Source organism: Trematomus bernacchii, unplaced genomic scaffold (genome assembly GCF_902827165.1).
Source record: "Trematomus bernacchii unplaced genomic scaffold, fTreBer1.1, whole genome shotgun sequence".
Taxonomy (NCBI): domain Eukaryota; kingdom Metazoa; phylum Chordata; class Actinopteri; order Perciformes; family Nototheniidae; genus Trematomus; species Trematomus bernacchii.
The window spans coordinates 16,392,040-16,405,552 of NW_022987739.1; the positions used below are offsets into that span (position 1 = coordinate 16,392,040).

The following is a 13,513-nucleotide window of genomic DNA, read 5'->3' on the forward strand; positions in this document are numbered from 1 at the left end:
ACATGTGTCTATCCAGAATGAAAAAAATAGTACCTCCTCCAAAATGCATTGGTGCAATTTTCAATTAGTAATGGTGGGGGCATTTTATGAAACAGGCGGTTTCTGGTAATTCATATCCATAAATGTGAGAGCATGAACATGTGCAACATCATCAGTTTTTGAGAAAAGGCTAGAATGAAGGGGCCATTGTGTCCACAGTCTGTTTCTGTGTGATAGTGTACATTTCAGAGGGATTTAGGCTAAACCGAAGATCTTACTACAGTTTACATTACAGAGTGGGAACAGGGATATAGGAGTGAATATGTGGATTGCACTGTGGTTAGCCATGCTAATATTTTGACAAGGCATTTCCTCAACAGTGTTTACACAAGAGGGTCTGAGAGTTTTCTAAGGCCCCACAGCGAGACTGAACACAGCTACTTTTATTTTGACCTAAGAATACAGATCTGCAGTCACTTAAGGTCAGTCACATAAACACAACAACAGATGAACCCCAGCTAGCTTTTATGCATCTTAAAACACAGCCTTTGTCATGTACAGTTGGTATTTTATACACCCACAATCTGCTGCGAAAATGCGTCATGATAACCGGCCCAGTGACTCAAAGTACAATCATGATGTAATTACACGGAATATAAGCATACTGTATAATCACACATTGAAAACCATTATCATATAATCAGTCCGACAGACTTTTTTTGGTTTGGTTATGGTCTGAAACAGATCTTACCATTTCGCCACCGTTTCCTTTTGGACCCCTTGGCCCCTACGGAAGAAATATACGTAACGACATTAACATTTACTCAGTAGCATTGTGTCCAAAACTGTTCTTATAAACTTGAATAAGCACATGGCAAAACATCTCTGACTTCTATAGTTTCAAAATCATTCTCAGTTTTTACTGAATTTGCTGACCATTGCCTTGCAACACACACACAAAAACATGCAACACGAAACGTACAGGTTTTCCCATTGGGCCGATCATTCCTTCAGGGCCGACGGGTCCAGTGAATCCCTGACACAAACAAGAGGGTTGAGAATCTCAATTGATACATTCACAACCATGAGACTGCTTGTAAAAGTGTTTGCAATGTATCGTTTGCCACAAGACTACGGGGTGTCCTAAGTGATCGCAACAGAACGTTTGTGTACAGAGAAGTTAAAGAGATCTGAAGGTGTATTTTAGATTCTTGTATTATTTTTCTTTCCCATTACAGCGGTTTTAACCCAAGTGGTAGAGAAAGCACTTTTTATTTTTATATCAAAACTTACCACAGTGCCCATTGGGCCTTTGGGGCCAGGGAAGCCTCTGAATCCCAGATCCCCATGCGGCCCCTGTTGGGGAGGTGAATTGCGGTGAAATTGTCATCTTATAAACGTTATGTTTTATCATGTTGTATATGATAACATTCTTACCATTGGCCCTGGAAAGCCCTGTAGACCAACCAATCCCAGATCTCCAGATTCCCCCTGCAAGCAGAAAAGACAATTATATCATAGCAACAGAGGAGCTTTGCCTTCTACACACAGTCATTGTGTATGCGTTTTGTACCATAATCACAGTATGTGCAAAATTCCCTTGCCATGACTTGCAGTGTTTACCTGTAATATATTATGAACATTTTAAACTCAATACGTTAGTAAAAATACTGTTAATGAACAATGTCATTGTCTTTGAATACTTCTATAAATCTCATATTGTCTACATTTTTACTAAACTTCTACTAAACTTGTACTATAATTGAACATTCTGAACAGCAGTTTTGAGCCATTCACCTACTGCTCCAAAGGACTGGGGCACACACACAAGGGTTTATGTCTGATACTACAGTAGCCTCAGCCCACTAACACACACCCCTCTGTGGGGTTTGATGTCTGTACCCTATTCTGTGTATGAGCACTGTCTGAGGTCCAGGGTGGCAGACACTATGTTTGTACAGTCAGTCATCCATATCCTCGACAGCACTGCTTTCGGGCCAGCAACTTCATCGAGAAACTCTATTCAGTGAAGAGTGTAAAGCGATCGGACCCAAGGGACTGAGTCTGCTCTCTGTTTCACGAGCATCAACGGAGAAATCTATTGAGGGTGGGGAGGGCAGGGGATCCAATGTTGTTTCTTTTCTCTTCATTTTTGAGGAGTTACATAACAAAAGTGGAGCACCTCTCTTTCAGGTCTCTGGAGGGTGAGGATCTTACATAAGTTGGGCTCACCACTCGGAATGTTTCCATTCCTGGTCTCACCCGGATAAGTTGTTTCTGCACTCGGTGGAAAAGAGTCACGCACAAAGGCAACCTAACCCCCTGAAGCTATATTTAGAGAGCTAGAACGTAGAGTATATAAGCTTATAAAACCCAAGGGATGGTATCAATTTAACACAAGGAATGTAGTAACCCTTGTGAAAGACCTGCTGTTTTGTGAAACATTAAAAGTGAAACGTGTCAATCTGATAACACGGGTAGAACGAGGAACAGGTTTCACATAAGACATTCACACCGAAAGGATAATTTTTCACAGTTTTAGTGTAAATACCGTAGTTAACTTCTACTGGAATATTTAAATGTTGCTTAATGACAGTTTAGTTAATTATGCATACTGTATGTAAATGCTCATTATAAATCTAAACCTCAATTGTGAGCCTTTTAAAAAAAACTTGCCACAATATTTATTACACTATACCAAGCTATTTTAGGTTGTTTTTTTCGCTTAAATGCGTAATGCTTGTATATACTCACTGGTTGTCCTTTGGGTCCTAGGTCACCTGTCCTGCCCTGGTCCCCTGAAGACCCCTCCATGCCTTTGATTCCCGCTGCTCCCCGGTCCCCCAGCAGTCCAAGTTCTCCCTGAACCAACGAAGAGCAGGAATTAAAAAAATAGTTTATACAACCAGATTTTATGTTAATATTTATAATTTGTTCACCTTCTGTCCAGGGGGTCCTCTTTCTCCAGGTAGACCAGGAAGTCCAATCTCTCCCCTGGGACCTGGACGTCCAGCAGGTCCCTCTTGTCCATCCACATTTTTCAGACCCTGGATGCATACCGAAGTTGGTGTCAATTAAATATTATCTTTGTAGAATTCAGAGTTTAATTTACTATTTTTTTTTAAATATCGTATTTAGATATTCTAAAATCTGCATTGTTTAGATCCATGTTTACAGCTAGCGTTCCAATCTTCCTGGTCTTTATGGCTTAGTTTCTCAGTACAGCAGCAGAATAACACAAAACCATCAGCATTGTGTGTTTGAGTGACCCTGTACACAAGATACAAGCAAAAAAGCTGTCACTGTGGTCCTGCCTGACTCTCATCATACTACTTCCCTGATGGCTCCCACAGGATTGTTGACATCCTCGTGGATTCATCTTCTTATTATAGACACATGCATTTCCAAACATTTGGACTACCTATGTTGTAAATGTATTATCTCTTCAATTTACACACGGCATCTATTGCACGTCTGTCCGTCCTGGGAGAGGGATCCTTCCTCTGATGCTCTCCCTAAGGTTTCTCCCTTTTTCCCCTTTAAACTGTGGGTTTTCTCTGGAAGTTTTTCCTACGATGTGAGGGTCTAAGGACAGAGGGTGTCGTATTGTCATACTGACATTCTGTACAAACTGTGAAGTCCACTGAGACAAATGTAACATTTGTGATATTGGGCTATATAAATAAACATTGATTGATTGATTGAAAAGCATTGCACTAATCAACGCATTGCTCCATAGTTTTGATACCTTAAAAGTTCAACGGTCAAAGTCTTGCCAAGACTTGCCAAGACTGAATGTGGTTAACAAAACAACCAACACAGAAATGTATGAGGAGGTCAAGCACTCAAACGTTGCTCCTAAAGATGGGGAGATGAAGCAGGGGAAGAAAGGTGTCTCCCTGAATCCTGAACAGTGAAACCAACTGAAACTTCCTCTGGTCCTTCAGTGGAACCAACTGTAGGACCAGAAAACATCAACAGGCTCTTAAACCTAATCTCCCCATCTTAAACAGCTTGCCTTACACCCTACTTTTTGAGGTTGGAGCTTAAATACACCAACAGGGAAAAGTTCTATATTATATATTTAGTGAAAGGCTATGTCAAACAAAGGCTAAAAGAAAAGTGGACAAAGCTGTGTTATATATAATAAAAAAATGGAATGAAATGATGTTCAATGTTTATTTAAATATATTCAAACTAATTCTAAACGCATCGTAGAGTCATAGCTATAAACCGTGGTGCTGAAGTCTGCTGGCCCGTCCTGGTTTACTTCTTGACGTCGTGCTCCTTAAGTGTATCCATATGACTGGCCGCCTGTCACTGAGTGCTCTCTCACACCTCAGAGCTCGGTGGTTTCCTGCTCCATCAGCAGAGTGCTGAGGCAGAAGGGAGCGAGTGATATTACAATAACAGATTGAGTGGGTCGTTGCCTCACAAGTGGTGTGGCTTCTGTTCCTCCATCACTGTTAGGAGAGCAGATACTTCAGGAACCAGGTTTACTGGGTGAAGTCCAAACCTGCAGGTGCTGGAAAGCTCTTGCATAAGTAAAATCAGACACATCAAAATCTATTTGTAATTGACAACACTCACTGACCAAGCAGTTCAGGCGTTCTTAATCCTCTTCATGCGCGCTAAACATGTGAGACTGTGTTTTTGAGGCTTGTTGATACAAATCAGTGACCATCAGAGTTTCCTGATGAAATCACACGTACATGAATCTTCTACTAAATGGCGATCCCAAAAGAGACTCCAGCACCTGACCTGCTCAGTACAGGTTGTCCTGTACTGCATTCATTTCTTGTTGCTCACTGTGAACATGCATCCAGCTGGAAATGTGAATAGAAAAAAACATTCAGCAGATAATGAGGAACTGAAAGAACAAAATGGTTATAACTAACAACAACAAAGAGGATTCTGCTGAGACTCTGCAGCCTGCCAGCTGGAAGGAAGGAAAGCCTTATTACGGTATCTTTCTCACTATGGAACAACAAGTCCTCCAACTCATACGACCAAATAGGTAGATTGTTCAAGACCTTATTACGACCAAATATGTAGTTTGTTCAAGCGCTTAATACGACCTATAATCACGTTTTAAAGTTTTCGACCTCTAGTGCTCCCGTTGATTGCAAACGTTACAGAGGGTCGTTTATTCACAAATAACCCTCTCTGGAAAATCCTAAATTGTAGGATAGTTTGGCCATTAAAATGCTTTTTGATTAGATTTCTAGCGAGAAGTGTATATTGTACTTTTAGAATCCACGTCCAGTCGATATGTAGGATCTATAGTTTGATAGATATTACGAAGATGATTTGAGGTATGCGGCAGCTTCCATGTAAAGTTACGGGGTGAAAACAGTATTTTTCCGGTCTCGACGTTTTCCTAATAAAACCAATGATCAAATGATTTAACAGTGATATAGTGGATAGTACTCATCCACTAAAAAACATCAGTGTATCCTTGTTAATTATACGACATTAATTGGTTTAAATTGTGTACAATGCTTTTGTGTTTTTCCCATAGGGTTTTCTCTTTCGATTCTGAGAGACACATTTCTTTTTTCAGAGGTTTTGATAAAACATCGAACTACACCCATAATCCTGGATGTTTTTAGCCGCAATGCACGTTGGGATATGGTGTTTATGCGATATGAAATCGGAAAACATTTAAAAAAAATCAAATAAGACTTTATTCCGAGTGTTCTTGCTTTTCTCTTTGGAGGTCATCACATAACGGCATTGTAATACACGGTTCGGCTGCATTAAATATTACACATCTGCCGTAGTTCTTTATTTATAGAGCCCTGATGAGAAGACTTCTGGACAAACAGGAACTGCCGCCAAAACTGAATACGTGACGTGGATCATAAATATATCAGCAATTAAACAACATCTTACATTTATTTTCACACAATACGTCTCCTTGCAGTATCAATACTAATTCGGCTGACTTTTATATTTGATCCAATTGGTAGATAGTCTGTATTTACGCCATAACGGTGCACAGCTGATAGAAAGGGATTTGTAGTTTTTAAAGATATTACTGATTTACTGAACTACCTTTCCAACTCCTCCTGCAGTTGACTGTTACAGGTCTATACAGGTTCATGGTACAATGCATAAGCTTCAAATCGAGAGACTGAAACTGTATTTTCCTTTACCGTTCTGTTTTAATTTCACAATAAAGTTAATAGTCATATTATGTTTGATATTATTATGTTTTAATAACTAGACCACTGGTTTTTTAACCCGCACCGCCTAGTGGTTAAAGCACGTTATTGAATTTTGTTGTTGAATGTTATATTTGATGTAAACATTTAAATATTAAGAGTAGACTACATACAAAATAGGGGGAAAGTAGAAGGTCAATGATAGAAATATAGAATAGAAAGTGAATAGTGTAGTGATCTCTACAATAAAACAGCTAGTGGAGGACGTCCAAAGATATTAACAGGAGGATGTGCAAAACAGACAAACTAATAAGGCTTTATTTAAACATTAAAGAATACTTTAAGTTAAGGTCTTCTTTTGAATAAGAAAAAAACGTTGGGGGTATCCACAGATAAATATGAAGTCTGACAAAGTACTTAACGTCTAATATATTGCATAGTTTATTTTGGCACTTGACAATCACCTTCCCTGAATTTTACTCAGGTGTAACTAAAGTCTGATTTAAGGGTTGTTTATATTTCACATCATTAATCAGAATCTGCAAAGTAACTAAAATAAATGTAGTGGAGTAAAAATACCAGGTTAACCTCTGAATTGTAGTGGAGTAGAACAAAGTCTGTCTGACTTTTGTTTTGTTATGTTCGTTTTTGCCCTATTACTGTACAGCGACCTTGGGTCCCTTGAAAGGCGCTATATAAATGCAAGCTATTATTATTATTAAAGTAGTACATGCTGCTGTAACAAAAACATTTCCCAACTTGGGATCAATAAAGTATATCTTATCTTATCTTATCTTATCTTAAGATGATCGATGGCTACTGCCATATTTGCAAAGTTTGCCTCTGAACCTTGACAAGTGCATGTTTCAGGCTTATCAATTAACAACAGGAGGGGTCACAGACATAAGACCAGCTGTTAAATAAAGCTCTTCTGACCTTAGCTGTCATGTGGGTATATTAATGCTGCCCATTATGGACACAAGCAATTTTCACCCATTTATTAATTATATGTTTTAAATTTGATAACACCACTGTGTTTTGTATCCCCTAAACCTCCAGGGGTGTACACAGTTTAATACTGGCAACTTCTAATTGTGGGAAATACGAAAACGACTTTTAAAACTACATTTCCCAGTAGAGACGTGCCATAGAACATGTTGCGAAACACACAATAGCCAGCATGTGTAATTCTGGGGGGGGGGGGGGGGCTGGGCTGGACCCGTCCGAGTCTGCCGTGGTTCCATTCCATTTCAAAGTGCTGTTTGACGCTCGGCGTAACCTTGTCGCACTGCCACTCCAACATCCAATCACAGAGCTTGAGGACTAATCACGGGGTTTGTAAAGCAAGGCGGATGTTGTAGTCCCAAACGATAGCTGGGGATTCTGGGTAGTGTAGTGCCTTCGGAAACTCTGTAGTGTCTAAACTCTGAAAAAAACTATTTGTTTCTCCGAATCGAAGGTTAAAAACACAAAAGCATTGTACACAATTTAAACCAATCAATATTGTGTAATTAACAAGGATAAACTGATGTTTTTTAGTGGATGAGTAATGCAGATATCACTGTGTAATAATTTGACAGTGAGGGGAATACTTCCGGTTTTATTATGAAAACTTCGAGACCGGAAAAACAGTTTTCACCCAGTGAGGGTTGACGCTAACTTTACATGGAAGCTGCCGCATATACACGTTCTCCTGGCGAGACCTCAAATCATCTTCGTAATATCTATCAAACTATAGATCCTACACATCCACTGGACGTAGATTACAAAAGTAAAATATAGACTTCTCGCTAGAAATCTAATAAAAAAGCATTTTAATGGCTAAACTATTCCACAATTTAGGATTTTCCAGAGAGGGTTATTTGTGAATAAACGACCCTCCGGAGCGTTTGCAATCAACGGGAGCATGTTGTTTCTTACACAACCACTAGAGGTGCTACACTTTAAAACGTGACTCTGGGTCGTATTAAGCTGCTGAACAATCGACCTATATGGTCGTTTTTTGTAGGAGGACAGGCTGCTATGGAAATATGTATTGTGAAATTGAAAACAAAGGATGCAGTGGACCTCTCCTGCTGTGACAGCCTCCACAGAGCAGTGGAGATTAAACTCATGTAGTGAATAGAAGCAAGATGAGCATGTATCAATAGCTTTGTATATTCTCCTGTTTCAGCCCACAAGTCTGCTATAGAGATTTGGCCAAGAGTAAAGTGAAGGGAAAGTCCTCTTAGATGAAATATAATGAAATCATCTGACTCCTTCTGCGACTTACATCAATGTTACTGAGCAAGATGTTTTGATGAATAGCAATATAAAACCGGGTTCTTGTGTACATGAGTTTTAGTCCAATAGTCAGCTTCATCATTTTGAAAAGAAAAAGAGAAGCCATTCATTTAATCATGACTGTCTTTATGACTGACTTAACTGACTATATAAATGCTCCCATCGATTACCTTTCGTCCTTTTTTTCCTGGAAATCCTGGTAGGCCAGTCAGTCCTGGGGGACCATCCGACCCTGGGTAACCCATCATTCCTGTGAGTCCAGGTAAACCGATTGGCCCCTGGAAATTATACAAAACAGTAACAATGTGTTACTATCTCAGACAATGCTTCCAGGTTTCAACACCCTAATTCTCTCTCTAAAATCACCACTGTGGATAAAGAGATTAATTGCAGCAGACTTCAGCCAAAGGTTTTCTGCCAGGACTAAATTAAAGATCCATAACGTTTTTGGCAAACGCCCATTCATCATATTAACTTCTAATCGAGAACAGCAAGGCATTTAACACTAGAACCGTCAGAGATTTTTTATACCTAAAACCGCCACCTGGGTCAAATTGACCCGCTATTAGAATGCATTGATTTTCAAGGTAAAATATTCTTTTATTGAACAGTGAGTTTTGATCGCACAGGGATGAAACGTATACCAATATAATCTGTGGACTCTCAGGGCTCGACATTATAAATGGCCCGCTGGCCCGGAAGCATTATTTAGACACCGCGGCCAGCATAACGTACTTTCAACTCGCCCCACAGCTGTTTGCTGCGGAGCGCAGCGCGAGCAGTCTCCCATGAGCGGGAGCGCACTCCTTCACTACAGACTGTCTCTATCTCTCTCTCTATCTATCTATAACTATCTATCAAGATATCTATCCATCTATCTCTCTCTCTCTCAATCTATCTCTCAATCTATAAGGAACCGCAGTAGACAAAAGGCGTTGCTAGGCAACACGTCATGTTTATATGAAAAGGGGTGGGGTCAATATGACCCGCTTGGCGGAAATAGGTATAAATGGCAATTTTTTGGGCGATTTCTTTAATCTGACTTCATATTGACAATTTTTAACAACATAGGGTGCTACATAACACACTTTCAGGAAATGTCACGGACTGGAAGACTTTAATATTTTATTGAAAAAAAGTTACACACAATAAAAAACAGCTCTGGGTCAAATTGACCCGATTGGCGGTTCTAGTGTTAAGTTACATGATCATTTTTATCTTCATTGCTTTCTCTGTCCTCTTTATATGCAGTAGTGGTAACCAATTTGTAAACATGCAATACTTTGGTGATGCTGTTCCCATATGCCAAGCTGCATTATCATGATCAAAAAGCTCAAACAGTTGATAGTGCTTTTGATTGTTATGCTGCTGTCTCTCTTTGAACCATGCATTTGGTTGAGGTGATGTGCCACTCACTTCCATGCCAGGAGTTCCAGTCAGCCCTCTTGCTCCAATCTTTCCAGCCAAGCCCTGGATTAAACACACACATTAAGAATGAACCATAAATGGGGATTCACAAAACACAGTTATGTACATCACTCGCCTCATGTGTCTTGTGGAGAACTGTTTCTGTACTTTCCTAATAATAATATATTGCTACTTCTGGTAAGCTGAGTTTATTTTTTCGCCCTTACTAAAAGTGGCAGTAGAAACATGCTAATGCTGAAGCCGTCTGTAATTTTTGCAGGGAAGTAACCACATTTAAAAATGAACTTTTATGTATGTAATATATGTCTTTCCTGCTATGGGGATTTACAGGGACTCACCGGGGCTCCTATCTCTCCTTTTGGACCTGCTTCTCCAGGGATGCCTGGGGACCCCTGAACAAAGACAAACACACAAACAAACAATAATCTTTATAAATATATAAATCCATACTCAAAAGTGTCTACAAAATAACCTGTTGAAATAATGATGGTAAAATGATTCTATATATTTCGAAACATTTGAAACTTTTCAAATACAATGAAAATAATAAACATTTTTGTTCTTTCCTTTACTTCCCTTTGCTTTTCATAGTTTATACGCTTCACTTTGTGTACAATCCACTGGTATGGTGATTCAAATGGATGTACCAAAAATATTAAAGAGCGTATACAGTACTATTATGATATACTACAGATACTACCATAGAGAAATGTAATGACTTACCGGAGGGCCTTGTGGTCCAACAGCCCCACGAAGTCCAGTGGTACCAACATGGCCCTGGAAAACATTTAAAAAATATAACTATATTTTTCAATCTGATTCTAAATCTTGATGAGTTCTGAGGTTACCATCATTTACTAAAGGAATATATCAGAGGACTGCACTCAAAACAGTTACACTGAAATTAAACCCAATATTCAGGGTTTCAGCAAGAAAATCTGTGTCTCCGGGGTTAGCGACTGTTGCTAAATTCGCTAAGTGCTGCAAATGCTAGCTAGCCATGCTGGGAGCTCAGATAAGTGGGGAAGTTAGGGTTTACACTGTGGGCAAAGGAGCTTTGGTCACCTCTGAGAGGAAAAGTTTTTCAGGTAGGGTTTCATTATGTAGCTTTAATGAGTCTTAGAAACAATTAATTGAAAGTACCACTTTCATTTAGCATAGAAGTAAGATACTTAAATAAAACTCTATATTATGGAAATGTTTTCAATGTTTTGATTATACCAATTTAAAAAAGCACGACTGGAGGCAACATTTAGGCTTAGAAACCAGTAGGGAAAAGAATAACAATGATAATGCATCAAAACTATTTATTGTAACCGTCAGCGAAATTAAACAATGTTTGTATTTCTCTGTTTAAAATGCGTCATGTACAGACCACATTTGTAGATCCATTCACAGACTAATGAAAACACCAACCTTTCAAAATAATGTATGTTCCTCAGAGGCATCAAGTGACAAAAAGACAGACTTCATGCAGCATTATTTCTGGAATTGTGGTTATCCTCTTCAACATGTATTGTGTACGCTCACTGCACCTGAGCGGTGTGGTGATGAATGGAGCCAAAAGAGTATGAACAACAATCTGTGTTATATGTTTAATGTTTTTTTTAATGGTTTTGTGTACCTGATATCCTTCATCCCCAGGCTCTCCACGCTCCCCTCGTTCTCCTGGGGGCCCCTGTGTAGACACAGATGCTCACACATGAACACACATACTGTACATGCATACCTTCATTTATACCCACAAAGCGTCAATTGAGCTGGCCAACTACTCTCTGAGTCACCTCTCAGCATATTGTATATATGCGACCTGTGAGAACGGATCTTAACTGGAGTCAAATGGAAAGGCACAATTTCACCCTGATCCTTACTTTTAGCCAATTTTGGTTGTGGCTGCAGCAAGACACAGACTGCCATTGTGTTGCTCTAGCTATGTACTCTAATACTGTGCCAACTTGATAATCCAATACTACTCGTATGGTAGGTTGCTATCTATACCTTCCAGTAACCCTGACAGTTAATGCCATGTGGGCCTGTGTTAGTGGCCTAGTCAAGTGCTGAGAAATGTGTCTCAGCATGCATGAGAGTCATGGTATAACTTTGGGCTTTCCCGCCGGTGCTAAAACTCTTTGATCAGTCCTGATCCTCTTTTGGTATTAGTCTAAGAACAGCTTTGTTTTCTCATCTATAAAATCCTTTGGGGTAAATTAAGGTGAGTCATGGCCATCATCAAACTAGATAAACAAACAACAAATGCACAGAAATTAAGCCATTTTCAGTTTTTACATTAGAACATTGGTGTTCAGTGTGATTTTCATTATGGGCAAATATTGGAACACAAACCCAGCTAGGCAAACTGTGGCCAAACATTTTCAGCTTGTTCATACTAATGAGCAAAGAAGACCCTTGCCACACAGGTTGATAATCTGGGTCCATATGCAGGTTTAACAACAGAAAGACTTATTCATTATGGTCAATCTGGTGGGACAAAAATGTGTGTACTCTGCGTAAAACTCAGGAGATTAACTCTTACATTCAGTGTCAATCCGGTAATTAAATGGCTTGGAATAAACAGAGTTTGTGTTAGGGATCAGAAAGGAGGGTTTAAAGGAAAGCAAGACCTACTGGTTCACCTAAGGGCCCTGGCAGTCCTGGGGTCCTATTGTCCTCCCCTGGATAACCCTGGAATGTAGCAAAATCACAATCACACATGCAGACATAATAGATTTTGCAACCTGACAGTGTGTTAAAGTACAATAACACAAAAGGCCTCAACCACTGAAATAATTCAATTTCAAACACTAGTTTGTGTTATATTACCTTTTCTCCTTTAGGCCCGGGTGGTCCAATGGGCCCAGACATGCCAGGGTGACCCTGAAAAAAAGGAACGCAGATTATAGTAGCCCACAAAGCTGCCAAACTCTTTCTGGCTACAGCATGTTTCTAGGAGAAACATGAGCTTTGCTGTCAACATATTAATCAGAACTGTTTAATGTAAACAACAGTCTTTGAAGAGCAGCTCCATCTGTCACTGGAGGATTTGGGCTTTGACACACACTCAGAAATCCCACAGCAACCTGAGTCAAAGGGGTCTGAGAGCCTCCGTACACAACCAAACTCCTCTACACACACAAAAAGACACTAAGTGAACTTGAGGTGCCCCGCTCAAGTAATGCAATCTAAACCCACTGATGTTAGCATTGAAGAAGGTGTGGAGTTGCTAGAGTTGTCCACGTTAAATTCAACCTCTGCTCTTTTATCTTGCCAATATTTGGGTATTTCTTTCCTGGTATTCCAATGAATCAGTTAAGAGTTATAGGAAATATAAGAATAGCAGGGATGATGTTTACTTCACAAGACTCAAACCAGGATGTCTCGAGCACATGTTTGGTTCACAGCGCACGGCTCCCAGGGGAGGTGAGTATGATTGAACCCCCTTTGTTGAGATGACATCTGTATCTTAAGCATGTTTTTAAGTAGGCTTACGTTTAATGTATATCCTCAAACAGCTGTACTTTAATAGCTTTTTCTAGATTGGAGAGGAATCCTGGATTTTGTATAAAATGTAGATAATTTAGTATTCCTCTTCTGTGACATGTAAATGTAAACATGGTGGGATTTGCTGAGCCTAGACTACAGACCACTCAGGGTATTTA

General features: G+C 39.6%; 1 protein-coding gene across 1 annotated transcript in view; it reads right to left on the reverse strand.

The window, feature by feature from the left end:
• Positions 1-13,513, reverse strand: part of LOC117496090 (collagen alpha-1(XXIV) chain) — an 85,038-nt gene that overhangs the window by 3,907 nt on the left and 67,618 nt on the right. The window contains exons 41-53 of the mRNA XM_034147778.1: positions 12,678-12,731; positions 12,483-12,539; positions 11,482-11,535; positions 10,581-10,634; positions 10,196-10,249; positions 9,846-9,899; positions 8,600-8,707; positions 2,919-3,026; positions 2,734-2,841; positions 1,417-1,470; positions 1,273-1,335; positions 962-1,015; positions 731-766 (exon numbers count right to left, since the gene is read on the reverse strand). Coding sequence (XP_034003669.1) covers positions 731-766; positions 962-1,015; positions 1,273-1,335; positions 1,417-1,470; positions 2,734-2,841; positions 2,919-3,026; positions 8,600-8,707; positions 9,846-9,899; positions 10,196-10,249; positions 10,581-10,634; positions 11,482-11,535; positions 12,483-12,539; positions 12,678-12,731 — 858 coding nt within the window. The remainder of the gene's footprint in view (positions 1-730; positions 767-961; positions 1,016-1,272; positions 1,336-1,416; positions 1,471-2,733; positions 2,842-2,918; positions 3,027-8,599; positions 8,708-9,845; positions 9,900-10,195; positions 10,250-10,580; positions 10,635-11,481; positions 11,536-12,482; positions 12,540-12,677; positions 12,732-13,513) is intronic.